General features: G+C 41.2%; 2 protein-coding genes across 2 annotated transcripts; both read right to left on the minus strand.

Moving 5' to 3' along the window:
* Positions 1-1,480: 1,480 nt before the first annotated feature.
* On the minus strand, positions 1,481-7,325 carry kif3cb (kinesin family member 3Cb; the record flags this gene model as incomplete). Its single annotated transcript, XM_079528460.1, has 8 exons — positions 1,481-1,610; positions 2,263-2,438; positions 3,672-3,786; positions 4,030-4,146; positions 5,043-5,161; positions 5,406-5,528; positions 5,690-5,791; positions 5,919-7,325. The coding sequence occupies 8 exons, from the start codon at positions 7,323-7,325 to the stop codon at positions 1,481-1,483; spliced, it is 2,289 nt and encodes a 762-aa protein (XP_079384586.1).
* A 576-nt stretch (positions 7,326-7,901) lies between these two features.
* On the minus strand, positions 7,902-18,345 carry LOC306941740 (trifunctional enzyme subunit alpha, mitochondrial-like). The gene is made up of 20 exons (XM_079527380.1): positions 18,187-18,345; positions 16,809-16,847; positions 16,637-16,707; positions 16,384-16,517; positions 15,426-15,564; positions 15,230-15,349; positions 14,991-15,093; positions 14,407-14,529; positions 14,114-14,232; positions 13,895-13,951; positions 13,656-13,765; positions 12,421-12,555; positions 11,652-11,823; positions 11,374-11,460; positions 10,896-11,036; positions 10,635-10,703; positions 10,186-10,381; positions 9,925-10,039; positions 9,045-9,190; positions 7,902-8,496 (listed from the first exon to the last, which is right to left on the minus strand). The coding sequence occupies exons 1-20, from the start codon at positions 18,254-18,256 to the stop codon at positions 8,351-8,353; spliced, it is 2,292 nt and encodes a 763-aa protein (XP_079383506.1). The 5' UTR covers positions 18,257-18,345; the 3' UTR covers positions 7,902-8,350.
* Between the last annotated feature and the right edge of the window lie 1,538 nt (positions 18,346-19,883).

Consider the following 19,883-nt stretch of genomic DNA (forward strand, 5'->3'; position numbering starts at 1 on the left):
TTCAAAGTCCTGAGTTTTCTCAATCTCATGTACAGTATGTAGGCTATGTATATATGGTATGTGCATGATCATCACATCACAGTCACACATGATGACCGCCAAATATTATGACTTGGTAGGCCTAATTACGTAAATATATAAAAATAATTAAGAGTCATATTCCATTCTTCAATCTGTTTATTCTGATGTGTAAAGCAAATGGATTTTGCACAATTTCACAACCTTAAGAAAAATAAGGCAGCTAATCAAGAAAGCATCACATTTATTCACAAAATGTTTTGCTCATACAGGGAGTGGCAGAAGCAACAATGAACAACCCATCATTAAATTGATTACATATCTAACGAGGGTTCACCTTAATATAGGGACAGTCATCTTTCCCCTACGTTTTAACTTGCACCCATTTTCCAATTTTTGGCATCATGACAGTGTAATTATCCAAAATACCTTTTATGTGAATCTATTGTCAGCATTAGGCCTACAGTGATTGCATCATTCATGGAATACATATGGATTCATCCTCACCACCCAAAATTGTATCTGTTTGCGCAATAATAGTGCTTTTTAATTAATGCAACGTATTATTAGCATTATTTGAGTTGTGCTATTCCTAGATGACACTGTATCAAGGCTTTTATTGGGTAGGCCCTAAAATGATGATGCCCTTGATCACAGGGAATTTTCTGGTTCTGGTTTGTGGTTTCCTGCCTGATGACTACAAACCAGTGACTACAACATGACATAAGTTACCGCTCCCGACCGGATCATAAACCTGAAAATGGTATGCCTCCAAGGCTAAGGAAAGCTGTTTCAAATCTTGGGTGTACCATGTTGCAATTGCAATCTTGGTGCCCTGCCCGGTGCTACGACCCGTTTCGGTGCCTCCTTGGGACTGTTTTAAGGGTTGTGGGAGCGGGGGGTTTGTCGCTTCACCAGCGCATTTCACCGTTTTAGTGCTCCTTCAGCAGCCTTCGGCACTCTTGCAGCGATAGTTGAGTCTTCTTTCACTTTCTCCCCGTTGTTTGGTGCCCCCCCAAGGTTGGTGCCCTGTGCTGCAGCACCTAAAGCCCTTCTGGGGCTTTAGGTGCAATCAGCTGCCACTGATTGCAATTACCTCTCTCCATCGGCAGACAACATAAAACTAATGGATTGTACAACACTGAGGATTTTACTGTGCATCTGGTAGGCTTAGTTACAAGAGCTCCACGGATCACTATGTTCTTCTGACAAGCTTCTAACTTCATTCTAGTATAGTGTTTTAGCGTATACCCAAATTAAAGATGAGACGCTGAGTTCTCCTGCGACACCAGATACATGCTTACTGAATCCCATATCTTCACAAATTAATTTAAAATCAATACAAAAATGTACTAGATATTAAATCAGTTATTTTGTCCCTTTGGCTAATCAAGAACCACAAGCAGCACTTAGAACAGAGGCTAGCGGTGTGTGTTTGTGTATGCAAGAGAATTCACACATGTCAAGGGCTCGTCTCACTAGCACCTTCCAGTGGATGATAGGCAATGGAGGATGGTCTCTGTCTTGGAGGCTGAGAGAGGCACTGGGATGATGAGGAGGATGTGATTTGTGGTGCTTGCGTTGCTTGATACCTGTAGTGTATAACGACAGAATAAGACTTTATTTAGTGACACTACACAAAAAAAAGAATAATACACTGACACAGCATAATTATGGGTGCCAGTCATAGAGCTATAAAGGATAGAGACCGAACCGGAGCGGTAACCCCACCCCCCCCCCCCCCACCCCCCCCCCCCTTCAGTGGAAGTTGCTCAGTGGCGTTTTGAAGCACCTGGAAGACTGCCGGAAGTATAATTATAACTCAATGGCTTGAGCAAGCGGAAGTTAGCCTAGCCCCGGACCTCAATTCTGAGGTCTGGGCTTACGTACATGACGTCATGAACGTCGGTCCACCTCCATTAAAGTGCTGCAATTCCTCATTTCACCAGTAGGTAGTGGCATCTTCAACGTTGGATAGCCTTACTGGGGGCTTGGTGCCAGTGGGTTATACCACATACTGTATCATATCTAGTATTCTACATTGTGCCTCCACTTAGTTTGCACTTTACAATGTTACACTTAACGTGTCTTTTGTTTCTGCAAGACATTTTGAATGTTTCTTCAAAACATGATTAATGTACTGTAGCTAACAAGTTGAATTGGCTATTACAGTGTCATCATCACACATTAAGTTGGACACCTTTTTCCATGTTAATATTTTGCCTTTTGAAACCATTCTCTCACCAGGATCGGGACTTCCTGACTCGCGATGTAGTGTTCCTCTCCCTGAAGGGTGCACTTGTGAGCAGATCCCTCATCGGTCTGGGAGAGAACACCCGCTCCAGATGAGCTCCATTGAGGTTCAAGGTGAACATTGTGGGTGGAGCCATATCCAACTCTAACAGCATTATATTCTCAGCCTGGAGGAAGAACAGATAAAGAACGTGGTTGGTTTCTCACACAATTCTAATATTCTATGTTTACAAGGAAATATGAGCTTCTAAATGATCTGAAACCCTTTACTTTTTGTGGTAAAAGGGCACAAACTTTCTTCTGCCTTGATCTCCTTACCCCCCCCCCCCCCCCCCTCTCTCTTCTTCCCTTTCTTGTTTTTCTTGGAAAAAATTACACCATGAGAATTATGCACATAAACAAATTTCACCCACTTTTTTACTTGTTGTGACCAACAATAACATAATGTTGATTCTGATTCTGATCCAAACATCATGATTTATGAAATGTTCTTTGTCAAATGTAGTTTCATATGTTTCATATAGATTTAGTTTTGCTCCAATTTAAAAAAAAAATCATCCAATGTATATATGCTATATATTCAAGCTGCTGTGGTTGAAATGATTACATATGTGATAGGAAAGTATCAGCAAGAATGAAATGGAAGGTGTACAAGACAGTGGTGAGACAAGCTATGTTGTATGGTTTAGAGAAAGTCACACTGAGGAAAAGACAGGAAGCAGAGATGGAGGTAGCAGCAGAGACTAAAATGTTGAGGTTCTCTCTGGGAGTATTAAACAAGGATCGATAGGATCAGGAACGAGTACATCAGAGGGACAGCGCATGTCAGATGTTTTGGAGATAAAGCCAGAGAGTCCAGACTGAGATGGTTTGGACACGTACTACAGAGGAGGAATAGTGAGTATATCGGTAGAAGGATGTTGAGGTTGGAACTGCCAGGCAGGAGGCTTAGAGGAAGACCAAAGAGAAGACGTATGGATGTAGTAAAAGAGGACATGAAGTTAGTTGGTGTGAGAGAAGAGGAGGCAGAGAACAGGGTGAGATGGAGGCAGATGATTCGCTGTGGCGACCCCTGTTGGGAAAAGCCGAAAGGAAAAAAACTAAAGATCTAGTCATAAATGAGGTTTAGCCATAGTTATTTACCATAGTTGAAGTTGTTTAACCATATACTGTACACGCCGAGGAAGTGTGTATGCGTGAGTGTGTGTGTGTGTGTGTGTGTGTGTGTGTGTGTGTGTGTGTGTGTGTGTGTGTGTGTGTGTGTGTGTGTGTGTGTGTGTGTGTGTGTGTGTGTGTGTGTGTGTGTGTGTGTGTGTGTGTGTGTATGTATATATATATGTATATATGTATATATATATATATATTATATATCTATATCATTATTTTTCATTAACACCAACCTGGTATCTTGATGGGGCCCATGCTGCTGTGGCAACAGCCAGCTGTGCATATTGGCTGATTGGTCTTTTGTGTCCCATGACAGAGCAAGGCCTTTTTCTAACCTGAGTGGGTGCACTGGCATGAAGACATGGAAAACCAAGGGTTAGAAATATGTTCCTATTTCCTATAGATAGTGTAATAGGTGAAATAATTATAACTGGAACCATAATGGACATTATTGTAGCTTGTATTGTAACTATCTCTTTTATTGTATTCTACTTACCTGTTTTCCTACCATTTGAATGAAAACAGAAATATTAAAAGGATGGGCAGAATGTACTACACTATACCTATTGTTAGTCATATCAAATCACTGACCTCTCTGATGGAATGACAGGCCGGTAGTGCCATTGGTCCTCCTCATTGTCGAAATGCAGTCTGTTCATAATCTTGTTCTTCTCCTCCGGAGGTATGAAATTCTCAATCAAGAGATACCTGCAATAAACACGCAGGTACAGGTGTCATTTTGTGAACAGCAGACATAAATGTAATACATGCTGTACACTCAAAGTGGAGACATTCAATCCTTGATAAATATTCTATTAGTAGCTTTGTAACCTGTCACTTGAGAAAAATATGGTTAGCTCTGAAATTCGACCGCAATAACAGAAGGCATTTTTCCAATCAATGAAATGTAGTTTGCATGTAATTAACTTTACTGCATTTTAATAACATATTGAGATGTGTGAGCAAGAACCATCAGCGTTATACAGATTGTACTGTAGTACTAAAACCTAGAAGCAAGTTCACAATGGGTTGTTGGGTTCCCTCTCTAGATTCCCAATGCATCAGCCTGAGAAGGCTGATGGTCGTCATGAAAGGTCGTCATGAATGGGACTCGAACATGCAACGCGCTGTCAGGCCAGAGCCTATATGTGGTATGTGCCTGGACCACTAGGCCAGCGGGCTCTATGTTCTATGATATACATAACAGTTACATCCATTAATACCTTAATTGTGAAGCTGTTATGCTTTTATTTTTGAGGCCCCTCCTATATACAGGTTTAATGTTTGTCTTTCCTAGATAAACATTAAAAACGCCATTGACAATGGACAGAGTTTAATGTTTGTTTTGTCACTAACACAAACATTAAATGCCATTAACAATGAACAGAGTTTAATGTTTGTTTTGTCTGTCATTGAGCAAATTGGCATATGATGTTATGTTATGATATCACTTCACACAGGTGTGATTTTTTGGTTATAACCCCGCCCTACTAGTAGTAGCCGACTAGCCGGCGCTTTTACTACTAGTAGGACTCCCACGCTCTGCATAAAAGAGTCCCCTGATGGGACATCAGCGGACATGTTTGCTAGTGTGCATTACTCACTTGTACTTAAGTTCTCTGGTGAGCTCATTCTGCGTCTGTTCAAGCTCCTGCCTAGTTGTAACATGCTCATCGATTACATCACCAATCTCTGCCTTCACGAGCTGCAGCTTGGCATATATCTTAATGGACATAGGAATAGTTTACTAGGTTGTGATTGAATATTAACTAACATTAAGTTAAAGTGACATGGGTTTTATAATTAAATTACACAGATCAAATGGGATGAATAACTGTTTTATAGCCACAAACAAAATATATTTTGATTGCTGTGGTGTTATATATATTATATATACAAATTGTATTACTTCATTAAGAGCAGTGAGTGAGTGAGTGACATATTGATGAGTGAGTGAGTCATCCTACCCTCTTTAGCTTCTTAGTTTTGAGTTCCACCTCCTGCTGTAAGGAAGAGAAAGTCTCTCTCATTTCTATGGTCTCTTCATCCTGCAGCATCACTTGCTGTTGAATCTCCCTCTCATGTCTTATCTAGAAACCCAGAGAAATAAATCAGCTCCAAGGTCCAGAACACAATGACACAAGAAGTACACACATTCTGAACTGCACAGATAATATGAAGAAAGTTGGTGTCACAGACACCAACTTTGACTCTTAGTTGACTCTTTGACTCTTAGTTTGATACAATTTACCTGCTCTGAAATTTCTTGCCTCTTCAGCTCCAGTGTTTTTTGTTGCTCATTTGTGTGATCAATTATGGTCTTTCCACCAACTAATAATTTGCTCTCCATAGCCTGAGAACAAAGACAGACATGATGCAATACATTATTTATGTGGAATTCCTTTGTTCCAATTCCAATGGTACAGTAGTTGTTGGATACTGTACTACAGTGAAAGGCAAGTGATTTTATTGCACAGTACCTTATATTTCTCAATAATCTTTTCTAGGGCCTCCTGGTCCTTTTGCATATCCTCCATTCTTACTTTTTCGCCCAGCTGCTTCCACTTCTCAGGGCTTCCCTGGCAGTCATTGGCATTAGCATTGTCCATAAACTGATGTTTCAGATAGTATTCTAATTCCCGCTCCTCATCAACAGCCTTCCACAACTCTATTTCTCGCTCTTTAAAGAGCTCATCCTCCACGCCAGCCAGACTTTGACTCAATCTTTTACTGTGCCTTCTCCTCCTCCTCCTCTCTTTTGCAAGCATACCTCGCTCTTCCAGCTGTGCTTTCAGACGGGCAATCTCCTCCTGAAACTCCCTCAGCAAGGCATCTTTGGGGTCCTCATTGATCCGAGGTTTGTTCTTGATGTTCTTTGCTCTGCTGGCATACCTCAGTGTTGTGAGGGATTCATCATGGTGCTTGCCAGATGGTCCCACTGTTGCCACCATAACAGTCTTTGCATTGCCACCCAGTGAGTCCTGGAGCAAGCGGGTCAGCTTTGAATCTCTGTAAGGAACATGAGGGCTCTTCCCATCTGCCAAGGCTGATATTACATTCCCCAAAGCAGAGAGGGACAGATTAATTTTGGCTGCCTCTTTCAGCCTCACCCCTTTAGCACCCGTCTTGCTCTGGCGCTCACTTCCAGCCAGGTCAACCATGTTCAACTTCCCAACTCGGATGTGGTCCTCACCATCTGCCCCGATCTCGCTGCACTCCACCGTTATGACAAAGATGGCATGGGATCGAGAGCTGTGCTCATTCATATTTGTGCACCCCACAGACCTGGACTCGTTGCCCATGTTCATCACATGCTCAACCTCTGTGGCATTTTTACAGACTACTGAGGACAGGTCTTTCACATACACCCCATAATCAGGATTCTCTTTGAGCTCCAATTTCTTGTTGTTGTCTTTACACAAAAGATCTCTGATTTCCTCCTGGTAGATTTCAAGATATGAAACCCTCACCAGGTATTTCTGATTCTGGGTTCTGGATATCTGTGTAAAGATGTGCTGAAAGGAATTTGGTATAATTCCTCTCCTCTCTGGGTCGTTTGAAACGCCTTGCATTGTGTATGTTTTACCTGTCCCGGTCTGTCCGTAAGCAATTATAGTCCCATTGAAGCCTTGTATCACGGACTCCACAAGAGGTCTAATTCTATCATCGTAAATATCGCTTTGTTTTGATTTCCAGTCATAGACCGAGTCAAATGTGAATACCTTCATTGGCCCATCAGGTGGTGCTTTCGGATTCCGGATAGTGATCTGTCCCAGTTTATCATTCACCTCCAGGATGTCATCAAAGCCCATCATCTCCTCTCTCGTGCTGAATGGGCGGCAGCGGACCACCACCCTAACAGCCTCGGAATGTTTGGTTTTTGACATTTTGGTTAAACAATCCTCTTACTAATAGTCAACGCCTTATGTAAGCCATATCGTTTGCGTATCAAAACAGTAGTACCTCAACCGCGCGTCTTCCTCGTATACAGGTGCGGCAGCGGCAATGTTATTATGCACGTTAATTTAGCAAAAGCGGCCACGCAGTCGAGACACACCTCATCTCTCCCACAGGATATCCCCATCGCCGTAGGTCAGTTTGTATCGTATGGAGGTCCTGATGAACGTTGCGTCTTGTTCCCTTTTCTCCACCCTTCGCATCCTTTAGCCCTAGCCAACAGTCTCATGAAGAAACGTCACTCCCCTCCGTATGGCTGCCCTAGCCGGCAAGCGATGATGCATATGGTATCATGGTACAAAGGATGCTGCGAAATGTGCCTCCGCCAGAGTAAAAACCCACACACGCCCAACCCAGACTAGTACCCGTTGCACACACCCTACCTACTCTGCGGACAATGGAAGAGACATGTGACTTGCACAACAAATTGGATTTCAGAAAACACATTACAATATTAACACTGTAAATATAATAATTAGACTCAAATTCACACCCACAGCCAAATATTCATATTAATTCAATAACAAGTTTTATTTATTTACTGGTTCAAATATAATACATCAGTGCCCACACCACAAAATAAGCAGTCTTTAATGTAAAAAACAAAAACAACAGTCACTTCAACAGTTAACTTATTAATAGACTAACTGACCAATCCATACTTATTTGTGTCAACTTGGAATTTCTTTGCATCCACATTTTTTAAACAGTGTGAACAAGCCCGTAGTCTATCAAACTTTTGGTTCATACCATAGTAGGAACTTAAGGAATATTGTTAGGGGAAAAAAGTGCAAAAAGACCATATCCATCTCTAACAATCAGAATGCTTGAGTTTGGACAGAGGACATTGTATTATTTTTTAAATTCCTTTCTTGCTCTTTTGTGATCCACGCAAATCTTAGGCACGTTCTACTGGCGGACTGCATGAGTTTGTATCAGCACATGGTGTCCAGGTTCACTTGTGAAACTTCTTGCTGGGGTCATTTGCATGGTCAAGCAATAGTTGGCATGGGGTGAATTGATTTCCATAGACTGCTTCAAATCTCCTCATCTTCTCCACCAACTTGTCAGCACCGAAGGAGTCCACAAACCGGAATGGACCTGAACAACAGAAGATTACTATGAGGTTTGCTTCACATGATGGGAGACATTACAACATTTAAAATCACTGTATTCCACAAATAGTGAACATTCAACTGGTCCACATGCCCTCAAGAGGCATTTCTTTCAGCAGAACCATTGTGAAGAGGAAAGGATGACTATGATGTTTTATGTTTGTGTGACAATCACAGAACTGCAGCAAAACAGCAATACTCTACAATGTCTACATGACCACCTCCATAGATTTACATTCGCACAAGTTGTGAATAAGATGCTATTAAACTTCCCCACTGGTAGATACTACATCGTTGTGCACTGTATATACACCAATTTTGTAAATGCTGAATGATGAGACTTAAATGCACCATACATTTCATTATCGATAAGCCTTCTTTCATGCAAGTGTTTCATAATGTGTAATAATGTCAAACTGATGACTAAACAAAACAATGTAACTTTCTCTCAGAGTCCCGGTCTTATTGCATGAACTGTTCAACAGGCACAACATGAGCTGCTCTTGTGATCAGGAAACATAGTTGAACGCTGACCTCCAAGACAAGGGGGAAATCCCAGTCCAAACACTGCCCCGATGTCTCCATCCACAGGGCTGTTAAGGATGCCCTCCTGCAGACAAAGCACTGCCTCGTTGACAAACCGTGAGACCAGACGATACTGCACATCAGAATCCGAGGACCTGAAGGAAGACGGCGAAAAATGTATTCTGATAGTACAGACTTAGGATATTTCCCTTTAACATTGAGAATTGAAGAGGATCCGTTTGTTTTGTTCTCTTTGAATTGGTTTATTTTCTGAAGACTCATTTTGCTTTATTTTTCAAAATAGGTTGAATTATCCCAATTTGAAGGTTTTGAGTTGAATATTGATTGAAAACATTGAGTATATTTTGTTTTAGGGGTTTATTATTTTATTGGTTCTGGAAGTTATTTTCATTGAAAGCAAATGTTACCTAACCCACCCCTGGTTTCAATACAAAGACTGTTCCAACACATTCAAGGGTTCTTTATTTTTTATTGAGTCCTTTGTTCGATTTCCTTGACAGCACCTGGCTACACAAAAAAGGAGAGGCTAAGTTCCTCTCTGGTAGGTACACTCCTGCCTGGCACCCCAAATAAGCTACTGAGGAAACCGTTACAATGTATACCATGACAACCAAAAAAGTGGGTGTTTATATTTTGTACTTTTACAATTGATTACAGTGCAGAGATTGATATTACGGTTATGTTTAATGCAGTTTAATTAAGAGCATTGATTTAGGTCTGTGATTCTGTGGCCATGATATAATTACACCGTAAGTGGTACCAAGAGATTAAAAATAATCAAATCCAGTGATTATGTCCAAGCAATGTTGACCCAACGTGATAGATAAAGAGATGCAGCATACAGTACCATTCTCCAATGTTAACTTACACTGCAGGATTTGGTGTCATCTTGTATTTCTCCAGGATATCCTCAATATCGGGGTTGACATCTTTGACTTTGAGGCCTGGCTGGTAGACGTAACAACCCTTTCCTGATTTGCGACCTTTGGATTAAAAAGACATGGTAACAATTAATACATTACCTTGTTGTGTTTTTTAAAACAATCATGCGATCTACAACTGATTTCAAATGTGAAATATTTTATGTAGTCAATATATAATTACAGTCCTTCAGGTAGAATGATCATACCCTTGAATCCCAGGTCCACCATGGTTTTAAGGACTTCCACATTTCCACCACCGAAGCGAGAGCCGAAAGCTTTACCCAGGTCCTCTGCCACATGGGCAGCAACATCAATGCCGACTTCATCAGCCAATGTTGCTAGACCTACTGGGAACCCAAAGCCTGTGGTCAAAGAATCCAGCTTCTTGGGGCCAACTCCTTCCTGTAAGTAAAACGAAATACACAAAGTACACAAATTAAAAAGGAACTATTAAAAGGAACAAGTGCATGCATATATCAGTGTACACTCCATCTTTTGTTGTTCATTTTGTTTGTCTTGGTATGTATGGCTTGGTATGTATTCAGTCATTGAGCACTTCCGTTTACTCAACACTCATACATTAAGTCAAGCAATATGGGAGAGGCTACAACATACTTTAACTTCATAGTTGGTTTCACCCCGTGACACTACTAACCTGAAGTAATCTCACTGCTTCAGCCAACATGGGAGCTAAACACCTTGTAGTATAGAATCCAGGTCCATCCTGTAGGACAAAATTTAACAAGTCAAAACATGCTTTCCTAGTTGCTGTTCAATTTCTACCCAGGATGTGTGTGGTTAAATCTTTAAAGACACACGATTCCATCATCAGAAACAACTACTTTGCTGGCAAATATCAAGGCATACGAGACTTGATATCAATCTAGCTAACAAGAAGCTGCAGTACTTATCTCACCCCCACAACTATGATGACTTTGCCCTGTTTCAGGCCCACTGCCACAGCAGAGGCAGTAGTGTCCTTTGAGGTCTGATCAGTGGTGATAATCTCCAGGAGCTGCATCTTGTCAACTGGAGAGAAGTAGTGCATTCCAATGACCTAGGGGCATAGAAAAACAGAATGTAATTAAAAAGTATGCCAATGTCAGTATTGGCTCTGAGACTTCAACCTTGTATATGCATCTGTCCCATTGTCACAAAGACAATTTCTGTACAATTATTGTGCCTCAAAGTGATTCGAATGGTAAGAAAAGGTATTCTTGGCCACATTTACAATCAGGGCATTTATTATCTAGACAAATGCATGATCAGAGTAAATGGCATGAAGCCCCTTAGTCAAAATATAGGATCGGATAAATTATCACATAAATAAGAGTGCAAAGAAAACAAATTTGTAAATATTATATTACGATAATATAGAGATTACCATTACCCACCTTGTCTGGTCTCTTACTGGCAGCAGCGATATCTTTAATTGGCAGAGCAGATGTGTTGGTGGCAAATATACAATGTGGAGGAATCACCTGCAAACAAAGGTTTGGTAGATTAATAGCTTAAATATTAATTAAGCATCAACAAATATTAACTGGTTAAATATTTAAATTAAGTTTAGTACAACTTTTATTTAAAGGAAGTAATACTTTTATGACAATCCCACAATATAAAGACCTTTCCTGATTAAGCAAAGTACATAATATGGCATGAAGTTACTTACGGCCTCAACCTCTTTTATGACTTTATGTTTAATGTTGATGTCTTCAAACACAGCTTCAATAACCATGTCAGCCTTTTCAAGCCCACTGTACTCTAACTGGCCAGTCAGGTTGGAAAGTATGGAGTCCCTCTCAAAGGATGTGATGTTCTTCTTTTTAGTCTTGTCATTAAGCCTGGTTTAAAAAAATACATATTATATATATATATATATATATATATATATATATACACACACACACACACATACACACTCAACAAAACCCATACAATTTCCAACTTTGCTCACTTCTACTCAAGTGCATGTTGAGTTATATACATGATATACTATTAAGTATAGGAGGGATTAAAGACCTGCATAAAAGAACGAAAACGTATGCAGACTTGGGAGAACACTACATTTTCGGAAATTCCATCAATTTGGTTTAACATACCACAGCTCTGATGCAAATCTTTGATCAACATTCTAAATCAGTGTGAAGGTCATTACACACTGGCGAATTAGCGACGCGAATTAAAAATTCGACACCGGAGCGAACACCGGAGCGAACAAATAAAGAGCGAAAACGGTCGCATTTTCGCACATTCGCACATTCGCCACTGATGTGGAAGCTTGCATTGACTTCAATTGGTTTTAAAAAAAGGCGAATTATTCGCACGAATAATTCGCGTCGCTAATTCGCCAGTGTGTAATGACCTTAACTCTTAAATAAAAGGGAGATTTCATGCCTCAGAAACAGCCAAGAAAACATAATTTGGTCTCTGAAACTCACCCTTTGTAGACCTGCTGCTGTCCTCTTGCCAATCCCTCCACAGTGGTGTCCTTCAGGATTGTGTGCACACCTTTGTCCACCATTACCTGGGCAATGCCAGCCCCCATCAGACCTGCTCCCAAGATGGCCAGTGTTCTGTTCAATAATAAAGACAGACACAAAAACAGATACTTGAAATGTATATTCTTGTTTGAATATATGTAAGAAGTAGGTCGGGGAGTGGCTTATTGTCGGTATCAGCCAGTAACACGCGGGTGTCTATACCCGTTACAATACGCTAGACCCCTGGGAGATTGAGCGCCACACCTACCATCAGCTCCTTCCCGCACGACTCCACAAGTTGACCGGACACAAATATATAATAATAACAAGTAAGACGCGCGAACCCGGGAAGCGAACGCAGCTCGTAAATTGCAAAAACAATTAGAATAAATTACGTAATTTAAGTTTTTTTTTAAGTTACGTTTTTTTAAGTTAAGTTTTGTGTGTGTGTGCGTGCTTCCTTTTTAAGTTTTTTTTTAAGTTAAGTTTTTTTAAGTTTTTCCTTTTAAAGTTTTTCCTTTTAAAGTTTTTTTTTAAAGTTAAGTTTTTTTTAAGTTAATTGTTGTGTGTGCGTGCATGCGTTTTTCCTTTAAGTTTTTTTTTTAAGTTAAGTTTTTTTTAAGTTAAGTTTTTTTTAAGTTTTTCCTTTTTAAGTTTTTTTTTAAGTTAAGTTTTTTTTAAGTTAAGTTTTGTGTGTGTGTGTGCGTGCGTGTGCATGTGTGTGTGTTTTTGTGTGTGATACAGCTGCGCCCTCTGGTGGTGGGCGGGTGGTGTTACAGCGTGACACACACACACACAGACAGACAGATGATCTGCTGGGTCTCATAGTAAATGCTCACTGCGTTCGCAATAATAATGAATATGTCAACAACAAATATACAGAAATAAGAAATGCAGATATGTCTGGCACTGGTGGTCCTATGATAAGAGTTTCTCAGCCCAGCACAAATCCTGATCACTGTTGACCCCAAAATTGCAGTGCACTGCTGATTTGCACAAAACAAAGCCCCTACTGCACTACCCCCACATGGTGCACAGCGAGTCCACAAAATACCGAACGCATGCAGGCATGCAAAAATCACACCACTTCACCTCTGAAAATGGACAATACACCCATTTGCTGCAAGCCTCAGGCTCACGCCAATCCGCTTTCCCCAAAATCAGGCCCTTCAAGTGTCTTTACATTAGCTTACTTCACAGCTCTTTCAGGGGCTCCAAAGCGGTTTTTCTTGCAGGCAACTTGGCCATGGTAAAGGCCAATGAGGGCTGCTGACTCACTGGTTCTTGCCAGCTGACCAAAGTTCTGTGTAAAAAAATAATGTAAACAAAAACGTGGAAATGAGTTACAACAGCCACCACAGTATATTTATTGAATGAATGAATACATAAGTGCATTTGTTGATGTAGAAAAACAAATGCGTTTCCCCCTCACCTGAGATTCAGCGAGATATCCAGAAGTGGGACCCTGTTCTACTCCAGCCTTTACAGACTGAAAAACAAATGTAAATAATTTTAAGTCTTAACGGGCAAATTCTGGACTAGAACTGAAAAGGAACAAAATACTGTCACAAAAGAGAATAGGGCAGAGGATAATGTTTCAGTTCTTATTCACAAGTTCAAAATTAAAGCTTATAAAAAACCTTAAACTTACATCTATGATCTTGAGGGGTGCTGGGTAAAGTCCCTTGCTCTGCTTCATAACTTTCCCATGGACAGTTTTGTAGATTTGATTCCGCACCATCTCATAGCTCATAACGTAGTCTTGAAGCTCTATGGAGACAATACAATAAAAATCACACTTGTGTGAAGTGAAGGGCGCTCATCATCACATTCCGTGCTCAGCCGATCAAATAATCACATTCCATGCCCCCCACACACGCGCACAATTTCTTCATTTGCTTTGATCATAAAGAAAAAACTACTTTTCTGTTCAGTTTTACTTACTCTGCATCATGCCTTTTGGTTTGGAGAGTGAGATTTTCTTATTGGCAATTCCTCTTGCACAATCAATAGCAATTTCCTCAAGATACTCCATTGTCCTTTCCTCTGGCCCCTTCAGACCAGGGCCTAAAACACAATATGGAAATAGAAGCATTAAAACAAAAGCCACAGTACCCAATTTACACTTCATAAATATGACAGTTGTTATAGGACCGTTTCACACTAGATCTTTTTTTTTGTGGCAGACCAATGGCAGACCACTGTATTATCATACAGTAGTTCATGCCATTTTGGTGTCTGATCAGACCTCTTAATGTAAAGTTAATATACATACATAGAAATGTGATTCTACTGATTCTGGAGAAGTTTCAAAGGCAAGTTGAAAGGTCAATTATGTACTTATTATGGAACTCATTTTTGTAAATACTGTGTGTTCTTTTAAATAACATGATTAATGAATTACCACGGTCACTTGAAGGACATACTGTACTGGTCACTGCTTGCACTGTGAGGTACACAGCTCGACATCACTCACAAGGAGAATTTCAAACCAACAATGGATGCAAGAAGTAAGGATAGGGCTTTACCAAGCGGGTCTACAAGCTGATGTACAAGCCCCATCTTCTTGGCTTTATCTGCTCGGATATTTCTGCCAGTCAACATCATATCAAAAGCACTGGGAAGTCCAACCTAAAAGGCAATTAGAATATTTGCTTTGTTATACTGGTGGTGGTGGTAGAGAATACATGGGATCAATCCACAATCGCAATACAACACATGTAAGAGTTTTGTACAGTAAAGAATTTTCTCAAGTGGTATTACCAACCATTTTAGGGAGTCTTTGTGTCCCTCCAGCTCCAGGTAAAAGCCCCAACATCACCTCAGGGGTGCCAAGGACTGTCTTCTTGCTCTTAGTTGCAATTCTGTACTGGCATGCAATGGCAAACTGAAATATACATTATATGCAATTACCTAATATCAATTAAAAGAAAACATTCAACTTTTAAAAGAGCTTTCATCACCTCTAGGCCGCCACCTAAGCAAGAACCATTGATGGCAGCAACAATGGGTTTAGGAGACTTCTCAATTTTTTCAAACATCTTTTGCCCTTCCTGAGACAGTTTGGTCACTTCCTCTTCACTGTTGCAGGCCTGGATCATACTGCAGACAATTGGGAGAATATTAAAACATTTTAGACACTTCCATAAATAGACATAAAAGTTTAGTTCCACTATTACCATAAACAACGCATCTACATATGGAACAAAGCATCATAGAGGTCCCCATGGATGGATTACATCCTCTTCCATGTGCGACATGGAAGCACAACACTGAATCAAATTTCTATACATAATTTCTATTCTCCCATTATGATGTATTTTCCAAATCAAAGTTGATTGGCTGTATAGATATATATAAATAAGTTATCTTCATGCCACACTACTTGTTTCAATACACCACTCTGGATAAATTGACGAGTACATTGCAAATAAGCCAGATGTAATTCACAACTCACAAGTGAAATCAAGAGTAGCAGAAATGAAGGTAATATTAATAATCTCAAAATAATTATGTACACAATTGGATACATTATGAAAGGGTTAGTTAGGGCCAGTGGTGTCATGCTCGTAGAATGTAATACCACACCGTGGTAATAAGAAATTGTGACATGCACGTGCAGGTACGGAACGGAACGGTGCACACGCGTGCCGTGCACACTAGAACGCATCCCCCTAGATTCAAGAGAAGACGCACCTAACCTCGGGTCACCAGACTTTCCAAGACACACCAAGTACCCTGCAGTGGTCTAGGTTTACTGGCGGTGGGACTCTCATACACTATAAACAATATAGGCTTAGGCTAGCAGCTGTTCTTTGCGCATGTAGGAGGCTAGCATGCACGCGAGTGCATGTGCGCGTGACTTGGTACCGAAAGAATAATAAATCACCATTACACCACTGGTTAGGGCCATTATCTTACTTGATGTCAGCTCCTGCAATGAAGCAACCAGGCTTTGAGGAGATGAGAACAGCACTTTGAACAGTATCATTTCCCCATATCTCCTCCATAACTTCTGCCATCTCCTTTTGCATTTGTACCGATAAAGTGTTGACCTGAAAATACATAAAAGACAGAGTTAAATTCTATGGTTCTGTACACAGGTCCTAAATGACATCCGCAGCCTCATCTTTCATTACATTAGTGCTGCTTATATGCAGTCAATGGTTCATACCTTGGAGTTTGGGTCATTGATCCGTACAACAGCAACATCGTCTTTGACTTCATAGCTTACGTGAGTTCTGGCTAAAAGTATACAAGACAAGCAATGTGCAGTGAGATAGAAAATTAACCAAATGTACCGTATGCCCACAGCATATAATTGAGTTCATATAATTTTAAATTACCTTGCATGGCAGGTGCAACTGAGAAGGTACGATAAGTAGCTGTGAGGAAAAGTTACACCATAAGTACATGCAATCACAGAACAAGGACTATTTCACAGTTAAATTAATTTTATGCATTTGTGAATCAGATTCAAATGAACCAAATGGACCCAGATCAATTTGTTTACATGAAGTACCATGGTTAAAATGATTTGACTGCGTTCTCCCCCCCACCATGACGAATATAGCCCTGCAGTACAAGCCGTTATGACATATAACATCCTGGCTGGGACAACTGCTTAACTGGCACATCAGACTGACAGTTCTGTGTTATGACCTGAAAAGACTCGCAGTCACCGTCTCCACACCTGAGCGCAAAACTTTCTTAAGCTGCGCACTTCTCAAGCTGCGCGCAGCTTAAATTCTGAGTTTTTAGACAGCTGGTGGATGGAAAAGAAGCTCCACCTCCGCCGAAGACTTGAGCGGAGGAGAGCGTTTCCGGGAATCTGGCCGTCGCGCAAGTCTTCGGCGGAGGTGGAGCTTAATTTCCATCCACCAGCTGTCTAAAAACTCAAGCTTTAAGCTGCAAGCAGCCGAGAACGCGCGCAGCTCTTTTCATAGTGTGGCAGCACCTAGTCAGAGTCAGGACACCGCATGCAAATCCACTGAAACGTGCCCTCTCACCTACATCCCCCGCCTCCCTCCCACTCGCACACAGAAAAGTCGAATGAATGAATTAACACAACCAAATCACTGTAAATATCCATCACCAAACCAAGAACTGACGTGAATGCCAGTATTGTAATAAAAAATTGTAATAAAGCTACACCAAACTCGTATTTCTATGATTCTATCAAACACACCGGCCTGGTTTAACCTCGCATCAAGGCTTTCCGTAGCAGTGCCGAAGTTCTATTTAACTACCCAATGCTCACATCCGGTCTACAAACCACCTACTGTATCCTGTAATTTGCACACAAACAAACACGCACACAAACAGTTTCCGTATCCATTATTTCTTATCCGGATCTGCGATCTGCAAAGCGAACGGTTCCCATTCTAGTCTGGTTTTGCTAGCCAGCTGACTTCACTACTACCCAGCTCATACTTTCAGGTGTCAAATGTTGTTAGTTGTTGGTGTCCTCATTCCTCAAGCCCCTATGTGTGGATGGAGAAGTATTCACGGACATTACAAGCTTGTGTTGTGTTATTAGACGTGACGTGAGCGAAGTGGAATAATAATGTCAAAAATAAAGGCTCGGTAATGTTAGCCTTCATTGAGTCGATCAGCAGCACAGAGCTAACTTCCCGCTAGGCTAACTATTCCCAGTGGACAATTTTCCGTTTAAACGTGGTCTCTTTAAAACAAATCGTAAGAGAAATTAAGCCAGTTCTGTACCTGTATTAATGAGAGCGTATCTCCTTGATGCTATTCTGGAGAGTGCACCAAGGGCTCGAACGCCAGCCATGTTGGAAAGGAGGTCAAGTACAGTCAAAATTCAACAACAGCAGACTGACAGGGTACAGATGAAACTAGCCGGCCGCCGCCTGCCTGGGATGACTTGATTTTATATCCGGAAAGACAGACGGAGCCGCGACAACAAAGTCAATTGGTTGATCTTAGAGCGGACTCGCAGTTAATTGGCTGTTAAGAGAACGATCTATCGGTTGATTGGTTGTGGTGTGATCATGATGCTGAAGACAACGCGCTTTCAAAGTTGGGTCATGTGTTGGGCAGCGTCATTGAAGGAGAGTTGCGCCATTGAGGGGGCAGAAAACAGTGCTCGCTCGAGCACTGTTCATGCAGCCCTGGAATGTGACAAGCTGGAGTTCGGAATACATTGTTTTCAACGAGTTAATATCAGCAATTATAGGCATTTGTGCAACTGCAACATAACAACTGTTTTGTATTGTAGCCTACAGTGACAACTAAAGTCTCTGTAATCAAATGTTTATGTAGGCCTACTATTACTACCAGTAAGACGCCTTAAGGGCGAGAAGCGTGCACACATCCGCCTAGTTGACGGCAGACTGCTAGGCGAGCGCTGGCGCTTTGGCATGGAGGGTCAGATCAACATGGAATGAATTCTGTACTGGCCATATAAGGAGCATGTCTTGAGTGTACAGGGTTTGATGAGGTCAGATCAACATATGGAATGTCAGAACAGCTCCCTATATGGAGATCTAAGGGTGGTAGTGGGGAGTCCCACTACCACCCTGTACACTCGGGTTTGATGAGGGCCCAGCTGGGCCGGGTCTTAATTTTCGGGCCTGTTGAGAACTCTAATTTTCTCCGGCTGCCGGGCGCGGCTGCACTAATAACTTTGGGGCAGGCCCGTCTAGAGTTTGAATGGGCAGGTAACAGTCAAAAGGGAGACATCGAAGAGGAAGGATGAATGGGAAAGGATCAACATAATATGTTGATCCTGGTGTAGAACAGGTAGGCCTATGTCAGAACAGGTTCTGACATGAGTTGCTGGCCAATATTAATGACATCAGGGATCTCCAAATATGGGCTTAATTGCGACAGCAGCTCACATTTACTATTACATCAGAGATATCCATCCCTGATGATGTCACATGATGTCACGACTCACGAGACCATCCTATGGGTATAATAAGTGACTAACTGACTGACGGGAAATGGACGTTTTCATAGTAAATGCGACCTGCGGTCACAATAAAACGATCTAAAATAAATGTATATCATTAAAGCTGGGCTGTTGCCTGAGTCCAGTAGCCTAACACAATCAGTCTGAATTTTCATTTTGTTTCAATTTTTTTAATGGTATAGCGAATCAGGGCTTGAGCCAGGCTATGAGTCCAGTGCATCCAGTCCAGGACTTTGTCACACATCACACTTCGCCTAGCACTTTGCCTAGCACTTCACCTAGCACTTCGCCTATAGCACTTCGCCAATATAATAAATGTAGATGAGCCGCTATTGGACTGGCCTGGCCCCGTGAAGTGAACGGAGTTGTCACAACTCTCATCTATACGGCGCTGGTGTTGGCTTAGTTAGTTATTTTTTGTGGCTTTTGCCTTTATTTTATTTTATTTATTTTTTAAGGGTGCTAGCCCCTCCTATATACAGCT

This window comes from Electrona antarctica (assembly GCF_951216825.1).
Source record: "Electrona antarctica genome assembly, chromosome: 18".
Lineage (NCBI taxonomy): Eukaryota > Metazoa > Chordata > Actinopteri > Myctophiformes > Myctophidae > Electrona > Electrona antarctica.